The 12,748-nt window shown below is 56.1% G+C and overlaps 6 protein-coding genes across 6 annotated transcripts; 3 read left to right on the top strand and 3 right to left on the bottom strand.

Annotated features, from left to right (window-relative positions):
* On the bottom strand, positions 1 to 1,941 carry K452DRAFT_326256 (uncharacterized protein; the record flags this gene model as incomplete). The annotated part of the gene is made up of 2 exons (XM_033544836.1): positions 1 to 1,831; positions 1,880 to 1,941. The coding sequence occupies 2 exons, from the start codon at positions 1,939 to 1,941 to the stop codon at positions 1 to 3; spliced, it is 1,893 nt and encodes a 630-aa protein (XP_033398822.1).
* A 1,058-nt stretch (positions 1,942 to 2,999) lies between these two features.
* On the bottom strand, positions 3,000 to 5,965 carry K452DRAFT_15640 (uncharacterized protein). The gene is made up of 5 exons (XM_033535601.1): positions 5,336 to 5,965; positions 5,010 to 5,290; positions 4,734 to 4,965; positions 4,021 to 4,691; positions 3,000 to 3,971 (listed from the first exon to the last, which is right to left on the bottom strand). The coding sequence occupies exons 1-5, from the start codon at positions 5,837 to 5,839 to the stop codon at positions 3,200 to 3,202; spliced, it is 2,460 nt and encodes an 819-aa protein (XP_033398821.1). The 5' UTR covers positions 5,840 to 5,965; the 3' UTR covers positions 3,000 to 3,199.
* Positions 5,966 to 6,245: 280 nt separating this feature from the next.
* Positions 6,246 to 7,356, bottom strand: K452DRAFT_317963 (carbohydrate esterase family 16 protein; the record flags this gene model as incomplete). The annotated part of the gene is made up of 3 exons (XM_033544113.1): positions 7,157 to 7,356; positions 6,640 to 7,106; positions 6,246 to 6,592 (listed from the first exon to the last, which is right to left on the bottom strand). The coding sequence occupies exons 1-3, from the start codon at positions 7,243 to 7,245 to the stop codon at positions 6,246 to 6,248; spliced, it is 903 nt and encodes a 300-aa protein (XP_033398820.1). The 5' UTR covers positions 7,246 to 7,356.
* Positions 7,357 to 8,031: 675 nt separating this feature from the next.
* Positions 8,032 to 10,042, top strand: K452DRAFT_307977 (uncharacterized protein; the record flags this gene model as incomplete). The annotated part of the gene is made up of 3 exons (XM_033543119.1): positions 8,032 to 8,445; positions 8,496 to 9,484; positions 9,529 to 10,042. The coding sequence occupies 3 exons, from the start codon at positions 8,032 to 8,034 to the stop codon at positions 10,040 to 10,042; spliced, it is 1,917 nt and encodes a 638-aa protein (XP_033398819.1).
* Positions 10,043 to 10,385: 343 nt separating this feature from the next.
* Positions 10,386 to 11,341, top strand: K452DRAFT_225846 (uncharacterized protein; the record flags this gene model as incomplete). Its single annotated transcript, XM_033536787.1, has 2 exons — positions 10,386 to 10,523; positions 10,571 to 11,341. The coding sequence occupies 2 exons, from the start codon at positions 10,386 to 10,388 to the stop codon at positions 11,339 to 11,341; spliced, it is 909 nt and encodes a 302-aa protein (XP_033398818.1).
* An 803-nt stretch (positions 11,342 to 12,144) lies between these two features.
* K452DRAFT_358114 (uncharacterized protein) lies at positions 12,145 to 12,748 on the top strand (the record flags this gene model as incomplete). Its single annotated transcript, XM_033546167.1, has 2 exons — positions 12,145 to 12,604; positions 12,660 to 12,748. Coding segments are annotated over 2 exons (472 nt in total), but the record flags the coding sequence as incomplete, so codon positions are not given.

Below are 12,748 nucleotides of genomic sequence, written 5' to 3'. Positions count from 1 at the left end.
TCATGCCCCATTAGCTGGTTGCTCATAAGTATGACCATCGATAGTAGTACTGAGCGTCCCATTCGCATCAAACATATTCGTCAGAACATCAATATCCAAATGGAATCCATCAGGGCTAGTCTTTTTGATGCTGTTCGTCTCGCCAGTCCGCACGAGATCACTGTACCAATCAAGATGGTTTAGGGTCGGCTTCGGGATTTTAACAGTGACATTCTCCCAACCTTGCAAGACGTTGATGCCATCGTCCGAAAAGTTGTTGTAAGTGACTGAAACGGAGCTAAGGGTGTCCTTGTCGCTGTTCCCAGTGAGGACAATCTGGGCAGACCCGTGCGACTTTCCCTTCAAAGTGTAGTTGCCTGGGCTAGGGCTTGGTCGCGGAGGGAGCGTAACGCCGGGCTCGTACGGTGTACCCCAAGGGACAGTGTCAGATATTGGCATGAACGTTTTGTTTGGCTGTGGCTTGCGGCTCGTAAGGTGGGCCATCATCAGACGCGCAGTCCTGCCGCCGGGCTCTGTAGAGTCTTCACAAGGGAGCGGGTTATCTCCGCCACAAGCAGGCGAAACGGTCAATGCTTGCCAGTAGACGATATGAGTCCCATCGGGCGACCATCGCGGATCAGCCATGCCATTCCATTCACGGTCGCTGATGCCTCCGGGCTTGTCGTCACCGCCCGCGTTGATGCGTTGGCCGAAGTACTCGCCGCGGTCACCGTAGCGGTCGAGGAGGTAAGGCTGGAAGAAGCGACGCTGGCCGTTATTGCGTGTGGAGGAGGTTGCGGATGTGGTGATCAGGTCAGTGATTGGGGGAATGCCACGCATGCCAGCCATGAACATCTGGCGGTTGCTGCCGCGGGTATCCATCACGACCATCCAGTCGTCGACTGGCGAGACATCAATGGGGTCGGCGTATTCCGGGTGGCTGGTCAGCCGACGCACCTTGCCTGTTGTCAAATCTGCTGCAAAAATGTCGATGTTCGAAGACTCGGCTGGGTAGCCGACGTAGGTGATTTCGTTTCCTGTTCCAGTGAAGCCGCGCAGCTCGCCAACCATAACGGCATCAGGGTTGACAAAAAGTTGGTCGCCATCGACGCTAACTGGTTGCTTTGCTTTCGGGTCGTACAGTACTGTCACACTAGCCAGATCATACCGTGGAGCAAGAGGGATGCCGGACTTTGGTGATTCGTTGAGTTCCAATTTGGCAAAGTAGCCGTATTCACTGTACATCCCGTTTTCCTCTACCTCCGAAGAGAAGACGATGTGAACGTTGTCCGGGTGCAAGCGCAGCTCGCGGATGCTTCCACCTTTGCCAGAACCGTCCGGGTTAGTGTTCCAACGGATGGGATAGATGTGGGTTTTCTCCGGCGTGCAGTCATCACTGGCCAATTCGGCTCCGCAGTCAATGATATTTGCGCCGGCCAGTAGACGTTTGCCGTCAGTGAAAGCCTGAGGATAGTCCCACGTCTCCGAGAGGCCAACTGCGTTGTCCTCCGGAGCCCCACAAGTTATGCATTTCCAGGCGTCGCCATTGGAAAAGGTGGTGTTGTCGGCCTTGACGATAATCACCTGCTTGCCAGTGTAAATGCTCGCTGGGTCTGGGCCGGCAGGCGCGCCCGCAAAGGACACAAAGGCGGCAACATGCTTTCCATCTGGAAGAAAGCCTCCAGATTGCATTTTCGAATCCACAGCAAGAGATTTGGAGATACAACCGGTCCCTCGTGAGTTGATCTGGGCAGTGCAGGATCCTTCATCGTAATTTGGCGCAACTGGTGGCAGGGGTAGCTCTGTGACTACGATTGGCTCCGGGTCTGGAGGTGTTGGTACGGTGGCCGTACTCGCAGTGGTACGCGCAAAGAAGTTTTCTTGGTCCGGAAACGCAGACTGGCGAGCCGGGATGGCAAGAGCAGTCGTCCCAAGCAAAACAACGGCGGCGGCAAAGAGCATCTTTGAGACAATGCTAAAAAGTGCTGAGAACGAGTATCTGAACCGCACATTTGAGGATGTCGGTACTGGTCTTCGAATTGCTGGACAACAAGTGGCTTTATATGGATGCGACCATTGGGCTGACGACGGCTAACCCAGAGATTGACATCGGATGAAACTTAGGTCGAGCCCGCCATACGATTAGCCTAATTATGGCGTGCAGATACTGTCCTAAATTGGCTTTCTACTATTAGCTCCACGTGTAATGAATATGCGGATGTACAAACGAGAGTACGAATACAAGTACGAGTACGAGCGAATACGAGGTGACGTCACTAGACTCTTAACTCGGCGCAGTGAAGTATTTTCGTAGGCCATTAAGGTAGAACGGGCTTTCTTTTAGCATAATCTCTTTTAAGTACCGTGTTATAAGCTTGTTTGAATTCACACCGGCCACAAGCCCTTCCGTAATGTCACTATAGAAGTGTCAACCACAACTTTTCTTGTCAGAACGAGAGCCTCTCACCTTAACTTCAAATAAACCACGATAACATTGCTTTTTGTTCATCTCAAGCCCGGACCCTTCGCCGTTACTGACCCAAGCCGAAGCGCTTAAGAGCTTGGCGTTTCGTGTATGCAGGTCCCTTTGATAGTACACTGCAACACCCAGTCGAGCTCGTTCGATTCCTTTAAGACTTCGCGGCTAGGGATTCCGGCCGGATCCACGAAGTACGGTTCCTCGTCGGCAAATGATCCGGAGAACATCCTAATTGGAACCACTTTTTATGCCTCGACATTCTCGTCCGCCGCGGGTCCACGTACGGCCGCCCCGCTCCTTGCTCTGGCCTTTCCGGGGAATGTCACAGCGAAGCGGCCGTGAGTACCGATCTGAAGTACCATTTACTTGTCCCCGTAACGGTTGGTCTGAAGTCGAGGTGTCTTTGTCCTCGCTGAGGATTGTTGTGCTGCCGGGGAAAAAAACCCAAGCTCATATCCAACAACCATCGGAGCACCCTGTTTTTTAAGGAAAGCATGCGTATAGAAATTGCTCGGAGTAGCCAGGCGTACGAGGACAGTTATGTCTAGCCGGCTTTGGGTTAGCTCAGCGCGCTCGGACATGGTAGATCCGCTCCCGTGTCTTTCTCGGAGGTCGCAAAGCGAGGTCTAGAGCAAAGCCCTGGAGCGAAGATCTGAAGCGATACATCGAAAGCAGTCCACGGTATAATTTCATAGACCCGGCGCGGCATACTGCCCAAATCCAGAGTCAAATCGCAAAGGATCATAGTTCCAAAAACCCTGGGAACAAATAATCGAAGTAAGTAGATGCGGCATTTCGTACCGTCTGACGACTTACCCAGTCCATGTCCATGGCCATGTCCTGCAGAGCGAATCCTGCATCTTCTCCCGCATTCGTCCGCCCGAGCCCTGGCAACCCGGCTCCCATGTTTGTAGCATATCCTCCTTGCATCGTTCCTGCATAAGTTTCCTGCAGAGGCCCCGTTCCAGTCGTCTCCAAAAAAGCATCGGCATATGCTAGCGGGTCAGGCTGCGGATCCGTCGAGACATTTACTGGCATCTGCTGCGGCTGTTGCTGATGCTGCTGCATTGGTTCAGGGACCTGTTGTGACATTGATGGCGAAGGATATTGTCCAGGCATTTGTGCATAGAGCGGCGGACTGGGGCTTTTTGCGAAAAACTCGGCGCTCAGATCGTGCTCTCCAAACCGCTTCTCACTAAAACCGCTTTTACCATGCGGCTTTGCGCATTCGTGCGTAGGATCCAATCGTTCTATCATACGGCGGATGACGGTCCAAGTGTTGGATTCTGCACGGCCTTTGACGCGGTAAACTGTGTGAAGAGCTCGCAAGGCACGAGAGCGGAGGTGCATATCGTTCGCTGCCACAAAATTGGTGTCACGAAGTTCGGAAAGCACATGCATAATGGCTTGAAATGCTGCATGGCCGCCAATGTGCCACTGGAAATGCTCCGCTTCTTTGTCGGAAGAGATGGAGTTGAGAGATTCGATCAGCGAGATCGAGCGAGTAAAGATCCTATAATACATCAGCTCAGACAATATAAGATCCACATGTCCACACTCACATCGCTCTGACATCCTCCGCGATCACCACTTGCCTCAGATCTTTCGGCACGCCACACCAGAAGATGAGCCAACATCGCCATTCGAGGTTCGCGGTAAGGCCAATTGTGAGTCTCTGTATCGGGATATCAAGGCGGCAATGCCTCAGGTAGCACTGTGCGCTCTTGGCATGTGCGTCGTTTATCGTTTGACTCGTCTCAGAGAAGAGATTTTGGAGCTCGGTAATGGTATCAATCTGTTCGCCGTCACGTAACTTACTGGCTTTCATCCGGCGATCCAGACGATATGTGCTTTGGGCAATTTTCCGAAAACACTTAATCATACCGAGACGGCAGAGCTGGAGAGTCATGTCTGTAAAACCTTCTTCCTCCACGACTTCTGAGGATGAAAGGCGACCTTCAACCAGGTCTGAATCGTTGATATTTCTGGGAAGCAGTGTAGTGAAATCATCGTCGGAAATGGCCGGTTCCATGCCCTTGCCCTCGGAAGCACGCCAGTCCAGATGGCAGATCTGATGCCAGATACGGCGCCGGATTTCTACTTGAACCTCATCCATGGAGGAGGCAGGAAACAACGTGGGTTCTCTGTGCAAGCCTTGCAACATGGCTATCCTGATGGCCACGCCAGTGAGGGGCCAGACCTGGCTCATATCATCCTCCCGCGCTTGGCAGGTCTTGAACGTCAGCTAAGTTTCCAAAGAGGGGGAAAGTCTTACCAATAGCAGAACAAAAGCTTGAATGACTTCAACGCTCGACGTAGTTAGAAAGTCCGCTTGTTCAAGGGCAAGTTCGATGCCCCGCTGATACTGCCTCATCAAGGCTTGCTTTTCTTTTCGAAACCGGGATGTGACGACTTCGGGTCGCAAGCTGTTGATGGCCGAGTAAAATATGCCAAATGCCAGTGGCTCAAAAGACTGCATTTGCTCTTCGTCGTAGGAGTCGTGGGGACTGGGGTCGTTAGCAAGGTTCGTCCCATTGGCTGACGACACTACCTCGATCCGACGGGAGATGCTAAGCTTTCCCATCTTCGTATAAACGCATGGAAGCGCCGGGTAAGCGATGGTACGTGCACCAGACGAGTGACGGGATCGACGTTCTGAATAAAGATGCCAAACAGATCGTAGCACGCATGTTGATTGTCGGGCATAAACGTCAGCGGATCCCCGACGGCCTGGCCGCTGCTGAACAACAGAGACGAGGAGGTGGGCACTCGGCCATACGCGACGTCTTCCGACGCCCGTTCATGGCCCAAAATGGCTTTGATGTCTTGCAGCTAGAGAGGTCAGTGGGCGAAGAGTCTCGTCATCAGTCGACTCACCTCGTCCGTCAGAAGCGCCCAGTGCAGGGAGGACACAAAGTGGGATTGGCCGTTCTCGACTAGCAACGTTCCGTCGAAGCCGTCAGCAGCTTGGAGGTCAGAGGCATTGCTTTTGGGAGAAGCTGAGCTGGCGGCTCGTTCCTTGCCGTCGGCCCTAGCGGCTGGCTGTGCGGTGGCTGCGGGCGCGGGATGCTGGACCGCCCTTTCCAGCAGCGATTCCAGCCGCTCGAGACGGGCGTTGATCTCGGCATGACCGGAAGGGCCGCGGGCCTGGGCTGCGCTATGCTTGGTGACGCGATGCGCGGCAGAGGGCGCGCGCGCGAGCGGATGGTTGGGCAGATTTGCGTAATAACAGGTATGGTTGCCGCGGGAACAGGCCGAGCAGACGGGATACTTGTGGTCGCATTTGACCTTGCGACGACGGCACGTGAGGCACGAGGTGATGATTCGCTGACGGGTGCCACCCACGGTCGCGTGCTGGGGAGGGTGAGAGAAGTCGTCCATGGCGAGAGCTGGCTCGGCCGACGATGATGAGAAGGGGGAGGGATGTGGGCGGGCGGACGGGTGAGAGAGGGAAAGTGAGTTGCGAGGGCGGGTGGTCGAACCCCTCAAGCTTGTCGTGGGGGCTCGGGGCTGACGCTGACCCTCTCTCTCTTTGGTACCTGCAGAGTGCGCGGCGATGAGGCAGAGCAAGCATATCAACGCGCGGGGGAGCCGTGCATCGGACTCCGCGCTCTTTTGCTTGCTGCTTTGTCCTTCTGCCACCGCACGACACAAACTGTCCACCTCTCGTCACCACGCGCGATCGGCCCCGCTCCGAGCCGTTTTCCATCCCTCTCTGACACGCTGACTCGACGCACAACTTTTTCGCTCGCAAACTTGACATTTCAACAATAATCCTACGCTACATCTACGACGACGCCGTCTGGAAAAACCCTCCCTCGGTATACGCCGCCGCGACCGCCTGCGCCACCTGGTTATGGATCTCCAAGCCCGGGTGTAAGTCGTTGTACCAGAGGCACGTCTTGCCGTCCTCGTTATAGCACGTCGCGTTGTTGGCGCCATAGTCGGCAGGGCTGTCCAGGACCTTGTTGAACGGCGCCTGCGTGTCGACCACCACCACGGTCGCGTCGTCGTGGTTCTCGACAAACGTGTCGGCCCGGCTCTTGAGCAGGTCGTTGAACTGGGTGATGACCTTGGCCTCGCCGTTTTGGTTGTCCTCGCTCTGCTCCAGCATCGACGGCGAGCGGTTGACGGCTGCGACGACGTCAGCGGGATGCCATATACTAAGACGAGAAACTTACGAGGCGTTCCCAGGAAGACAAAGTTGCGCGCACCCGCGGCGTAGAGAGTCCTGGTCTGGTTGAAGTACTGGTCCATGATTTTTCCCAGCAGTGTCGTCTCGTCGTCGCCATACCAGCTGTTTCCAACGTCGTTAACGCCCAGCCAGACCGCGAACAACGCATCCTCGCTCGTCCACGGCGCATAGTCCGGCTTCGACGCGAGGTTCGCGCTGAACTGACCGACCTGGTCCACAAGGCTCAGCACGGTATCCGCATACGGCTTCACGAGCGTCGCGTCGACCGTGGCGCCTCCGGACGCAAGGTTGAATGAATACAGCGAAGTCGCATTGTAGTCGCGCACGAGGTGGCCGATCCAATTGGTACCGCCGCTGGTTGTCCAGCCGGGGAAGTCCGGGTTACCCAGAGGGTTCGCCGCAGAGGGCTTCGTGCCGGTGATCTCAAAGCCGGTCTGGGAGTAAGAGTCTCCGCTACACAAGTCAGCATATGCCATGCGTCGCTCGGTACCGCTGCAACATACAAGGAGAACAGGTACTTGGGCCCCGCCTTGGCGGTGGGAGCTGCCAGCGACAGCGAAGCAACGCTCAAGAGGAACGCGGAGGTAAGCATGTTGAACCTGTGTGGATTGACCTATGTCTACAGTAGTAGTCCACGTTTCATGGCCGTATATATAGCATTTCCCGTTAATAAATGTCATTTCTTATGGAGCGAGGGCCTCTCTTCCGTCCGAAACACACAGTGTGGATCTCAACTGACGACTCCGCACGAATGGCCAGCGGGCATCTGCTTTCCGCTCCGCTTAGCACGGTGCCGCTTGCGCAGGCCCGAAGACCCGGCGGACCGCCCCAATCTGGAAGTGGCCTCCCCAAACCTGATTCATCTATATAAACGGGGCGGCATCAGGAGGCTCTAAAGCGGTGGTGTTCTGATCAGCCAAGCGCTTCGAAACAGCGCGAAACAGGGTCCGAGTTGAGACGAAGACCATGTCAAGATGGAGCTCCGACAATCCCAAACGTGTTCGCGTCAGACGTTGGGATCAAGGTTTAGGCTAAAGCACGCGAGTAGGTGCCTACAATACAACTCGCCGCGCGTGCTGCTACAATACAGGTACCTACAACACCACCATGGCTGCCGTCGCGACACCATAGGGTCTCGCTGCCTGGCGCACGGCCTCGCTGCCTTGCCGTTCTAGGCAGCACCGCACACTAACCGCGACGCCACTGCCACTGGCTTGCATCCTGCCGGGAACAAAAGCAGGCCGACTCTCCTGTCTCGATGTCTGCATCTTTTGGAATTCTTCCATAGCACTCTGCATCACACCCTCACCGTTCCAGCGGCGCTTCCTGCAATCTCGCGCGGCGCGAACCGGGATCCGTTATCCCGGCGCACATCATCATGGCCCCGGCGCTTCGCCAGCTTCAACAAAGCACTCGGCACCAAACTCCGACCGTCTACGATGCCGCTCTCGGCTATGGAAAGCTGCCCGTCTACTTTGCTCTGCACCCCGCGCAGCAGTATGACGAACTGGCAAAAGACTCGGATTACGTGCCTGACACAGTGCTCGAGTCGCACGTTGTCGATGACTTTCTCGATGCGGCAGTAAGCGGCGTGATGCCCGATGGGCAGACGACGCAGTTGGCCACACTCGACGCAAAAGAAGTGAGCGAGTATTGGCGAAGTGACTACAGTACTTGGGCGCCACAGGGGCTTGCATCGAGAGAGGGGTCGCCTGCCTCAAACGTGGCACGTATCTTCGACCTGTCGCCCAAAATCCTACTGCACCGAGCTTTGAGAGCGTTGAAACTAAAGGTCAGCGGTCTTGTCCTCAGCCCCAGCTTCCCCACGATTGACGCAATCAGATCTGGGCCGGGATCGCGCCCATATCGGCTGACACGTGGGCGAGGCGCAAACTCGACTACCCAAACTACGTTTACGAGGCGTCAGAGATGCTGGCCAAGACGATTGCCGTGTTCGAGTACTTGAACGACGCGCACGTCCAAGCCGCTCTGCGTGCGACGTACAATGCTATTCTCGACGAACTGGCGGTATTTTCTATTGCCGTCAACGATCTGCGTGCGGACTCGGCCAATGTTCAAGCGGCGAATCTCTGGCAAGAGTTCATCGCCGCCTTGTTTCGCAGCACCGCCTCCCGGGCCAGCACCTGGATCTTGGCACGTATAGAAGGCATGCGCCTGCAGCAAAATGAGGCATTTGACGACATGAAAGCGCAGGATCCACAGCCAGATGCAACCAACTCGACAATTCTAGTCCGGCTCGCACGCTTTATCGATCTGGAGCGTGACATTGACCTGCATGTTAAAATCAGCCGGTGGGGCTTCAAGTCTAACGGAGCGACTGCGACGAGCGCCAACTCTGAGGCTTCTTTGGTGGCCCAATACAACGAGAAACAGATGAAGCGCCGTATGGTCGATGATGTTTTTGTGGAGCAGTTTGTCCAAGGGATAACGCGAACGCGCCATGCCATGGGGTTTGGTCCGTTTCCCGGACAACTCGAGGTGAAAATGATCCTGCATGACCAAAAAGAGGCGCAAAAGGCGCTGCGTAAGAGTAAAGTCAAGCCGGAGAACAAACAGCCAGATCAGACAAACGCAGAAGTGGAGCCATGGATGATGAAGGTGAAGCAGAGGTTGGAGAACAACGGTGAGTTTGGATTTGTGGTGTATCGGCAGGGGAGGTACGAAGGCGTGGAGTGGGCAAATTTGAAGAAAATAGTAGAAGGAGAATTGGTAAAGTGGGGAGAAAAGACCCCGGGTGCGGAGGGAATAAGGGAAAGAGTGAAATTGCAATGGATTGAGATGGCGGGTGGAGATGTCGAGAGCTACAAAACGTGAGTCTCATCCATTTTTCTTCCGCAAAATACTAACTGGTCAGTCATTTCAAAGCCTTCCGTGAGAGCGGGCAGCTCCAACCCGGGATGCGGACGGATCTGTTCCTTATTGTTGATCCTCACTCGGTCAACGCCTGGTTTCCGATGAAGAGTTCCGAGGCAGTAAACGACGTCTGGGCAGAGACGCACACGACCCCAGGACACAGCGGCACGAACATGCTCCCCAGCACGCACAGTCTGGCGCTCAACTGCATGAACACAGACTTTGCACCATTTGTGATAGCCGTGTCACCAGACTTTGCTCCCTCGCTGTCGTTCCCAGGCTGGATCCGTTTGCATTCAACACTCGCATTCGAGGAGCTTTACGCCATGGCGGAGTCGCGGTGTCTCCGGATGGAGGATATGTGGCGGCTGGCGGCATCGCACCCATGCGGCGTGTACACGGGAGTGGTGACAGAGGTTGAGAAGTGGCGGTTCAAAGTGTGGGGAGGGTTCCGGAACCGCGCGGTCAAGTGGGTGCTGGACCGGCCTGACATGCAGTTCCACGGCCGGAGTTAACAACAACGCATCTCATCCGCAAAACTACGTAGTAGATGCGTTGTTCCGCTCTCGGAGACGATCGCGACCACAACAGCACCAGTGGCGAGGGGAGACGGTCAGCCTTACGGCCCCTGCCACGTGGAAACAAGGTAGCTTCGGGAATAAAGCGCGCGAGTCATTCCGATGTCGGCTGACGTGGGGCAGGCGTCAGAGCTGCGGGAGAGACCATCTGCCGAACCGCAGAAAACTATCCGGTCCAGACCAGCTATGTAATTGTTTATATATCCCCTTGTCTTGTCTTCTTCTATTTTGCTAGCATCCAATTGGTATCTCTACTCCTACCCGCACACATCCATCCATCATGTCCACCTTCACCAACGCCGCCACCAAGCTCCGCCAGACCCTCGAGCAGGGCAAGGACCTCATCATTGCTCCTGGCGTTCACGATGGCTTCTCCGCCCGCATCGCCCAGCAGGTCGGCTTCGACTGCCTGTACATGGTAAGCAATCAATTGATCCTCCTGATGTGCATCCATTGACATTCCAGACCGGTGCCGGCACCACCGCCTCCCGCCTCGGCCACGCAGACCTCGGCATCGCCACGCAGGCCGACATGGTTGCACACTCGTCGATGATCGCGTCCCTCGACCCCTCGATTCCCCTCATCGCCGATGCGGACACTGGCTACGGCGGGCCGATCATGGTGGCGCGGACAGTGGAGCAGTACGCGCGCGGCGGCGTAGCGGGCATGCACATCGAGGACCAGGTGCAGACGAAGCGGTGCGGGCACCTGGCGGGCAAGGAGTGCGTGGATGTGGAAGTGTACGCGGCGCGGATCCGGGCTGCGCGGGAGGCGCGCCGCCGGGTCGGCAGCGACATCCTCATCATCGCGCGGACGGACTCGCTGCAGGGCCAGGGCTACGAAGCGGCGGTTGAGCGCCTCAAGGCGGCGCGTGACGCCGGCGCCGACTGCGGATTCCTCGAGGGCGTGACGTCGAAGGACATGGCGGCGCAGGTGGTCAAGGACCTGGCGCCCTGGCCGATGCTGCTGAACATGGTGGAGCACGGGGCGACGCCGACGATCTCGGTGGACGAGGCGCGCTCGATGGGCTACCGTATCATCATCTTCCCGTTTGCGACGCTCGCGCCGGCGTACACGGCGATCAAGGAGGGGCTGGAGAAGTTGAAGAAGTCGGGCTTGGTCAATGCGCCCGAGTTCTTTACGCCAAAGTTCTGCTTCCAGGTCTGTGGTCTGGATGAGAGCATGGCGCTCGATGAGGCGGCGGGTGGCAAGTCTTTTGGCGCCAAGGGTGCGTAGGTTGTTCTATTTTGATACCATAAAAGTTATTTCTTTGTTCAAATCTTGCTCAATCTTGTCCGCTCGGTCTGTGTACGCTTCAAGGAGTATCCGTCCCGCCCTTTCTACAAAGAGTTCGCTTATCACCAATATGTCTTGGCTTCCTGCATGACAGGTCCGCTGATCGCTCCGTAAGGCTGAGACGGTTACCCCGCGTTTTGTGCTCCACAAATGTGATTACCAGCATGCCTGAGGACATCATACGTATCCCTTCGGAGATAGTCATTGGCCTTTGTCTTCTTGGTACATTCCTGTTGACAGCAATATTCATGCGACGCCTCACTCCTTGACGCTTGGGCGCAAAGTTTCTGTCGTAATGGTCAGTAGCAATGCCTCACTTTGATAGGTGAGCTAGCATGTTTTCCTAAAAAGGGAAGCGCATAATTTAGTAAGGCTTACCTTTCAACACTTCTAAAAAATATTTAAATCTCTCGGCGTTCGTATCTCCTGAATATCCCTCTGCACCGCCGCTCTTTCGTTCCATCACCCAAACGTTCCCAGTACCTACGGGCCACATTCCAAGATGCAGTCTCTCGCTCTCTTCACCCTCCTACCACTCACCCTTGCCTTCCCAGCCATCCCATTAGTTCCTCCAATACCCGCCATCCCAGCCATCCCATTAGTTCCTCCGATACCCGCCATCCCAGCCATTCCCGCATCCCCAGCCGCCTCGTATTTCCCAGATCCTCAAATCCCAGCCCGCTGCATCTGCGAGCCTAGGTTCTGCATTCAGTCATTCCCCGATGTACGTCGCCTCAGTGCAGCGCAGCGCAAGCCGCAAAGGCGAGCCTCGGCACTAAAACACTCGCGCAGGGCTGCATCTGCGCAAACAACAACGCCATAGCCTGCTACAAGAAATGCGGCGGCCCGTTCCCGACACTAAGCGACTGCACCCTCCACGTCGACCCGCGGCCCTTCCCTACTAAGACGCTCCCGCTTCAGACACTGCCTATTCAGACGCTCCCAATCCAGACGCTTCCAATTCAGACGTTGTCAACTCGGACGCTCCCAATCCAGACGCTCCCGTTTGAAACCGTCTCCATACTTCCGCTTATTCCAGCCGCGACGCTCCCCGTGAAGACGCTCCAGCCCGCAACACTTGCGACGCTCCCGGTGCTTACGCTCCCCGTCATCGATCCCGTGCAGACGCTGCCCATCCAGCCCATCGGGCCGCTACCGATCCAGACATTCGTGCCCGATCCCGCACCATTTGATCCTTTCCCGGTGAGACCCCGTCCCAGCCCCATCAAAGCCGAGTGCGGAAGCCTAAACTTGCCAGGGTGCCCACTAGCTGGGCAGGAGTGCGTGAGAATCCCGGGCGCGTCTTGCGGGCCCGAGGCCGATTGTGGTGGCATTTGCATGTTCAAG

This window comes from Aplosporella prunicola (assembly GCF_010093885.1).
Source record: "Aplosporella prunicola CBS 121167 unplaced genomic scaffold K452scaffold_10, whole genome shotgun sequence".
Lineage (NCBI taxonomy): Eukaryota > Fungi > Ascomycota > Dothideomycetes > Botryosphaeriales > Aplosporellaceae > Aplosporella > Aplosporella prunicola.
This window is presented reverse-complemented; position numbering and strand designations above follow the sequence as displayed.

What these genes read in the sequence shown, in the direction of transcription:
- K452DRAFT_15640 (XM_033535601.1), bottom strand. Translation starts at nt 5,839, where the DNA reads ATGGACGACTTCTCTCACCCTCCCCAGCACGCGACCGTGGGTGGCACC. An exon ending in AAGCTTTTGTTCTGCTATTG is followed by an intron (nt 4,692 to 4,733) that starts GTAAGACTTTCC and finishes CTGACGTTCAAG; the next exon opens with ACCTGCCAAGCGCGGGAGGA. An exon ending in GCGGAGGATGTCAGAGCGAT is followed by an intron (nt 3,972 to 4,020) that starts GTGAGTGTGGAC and finishes GATGTATTATAG; the next exon opens with GATCTTTACTCGCTCGATCT.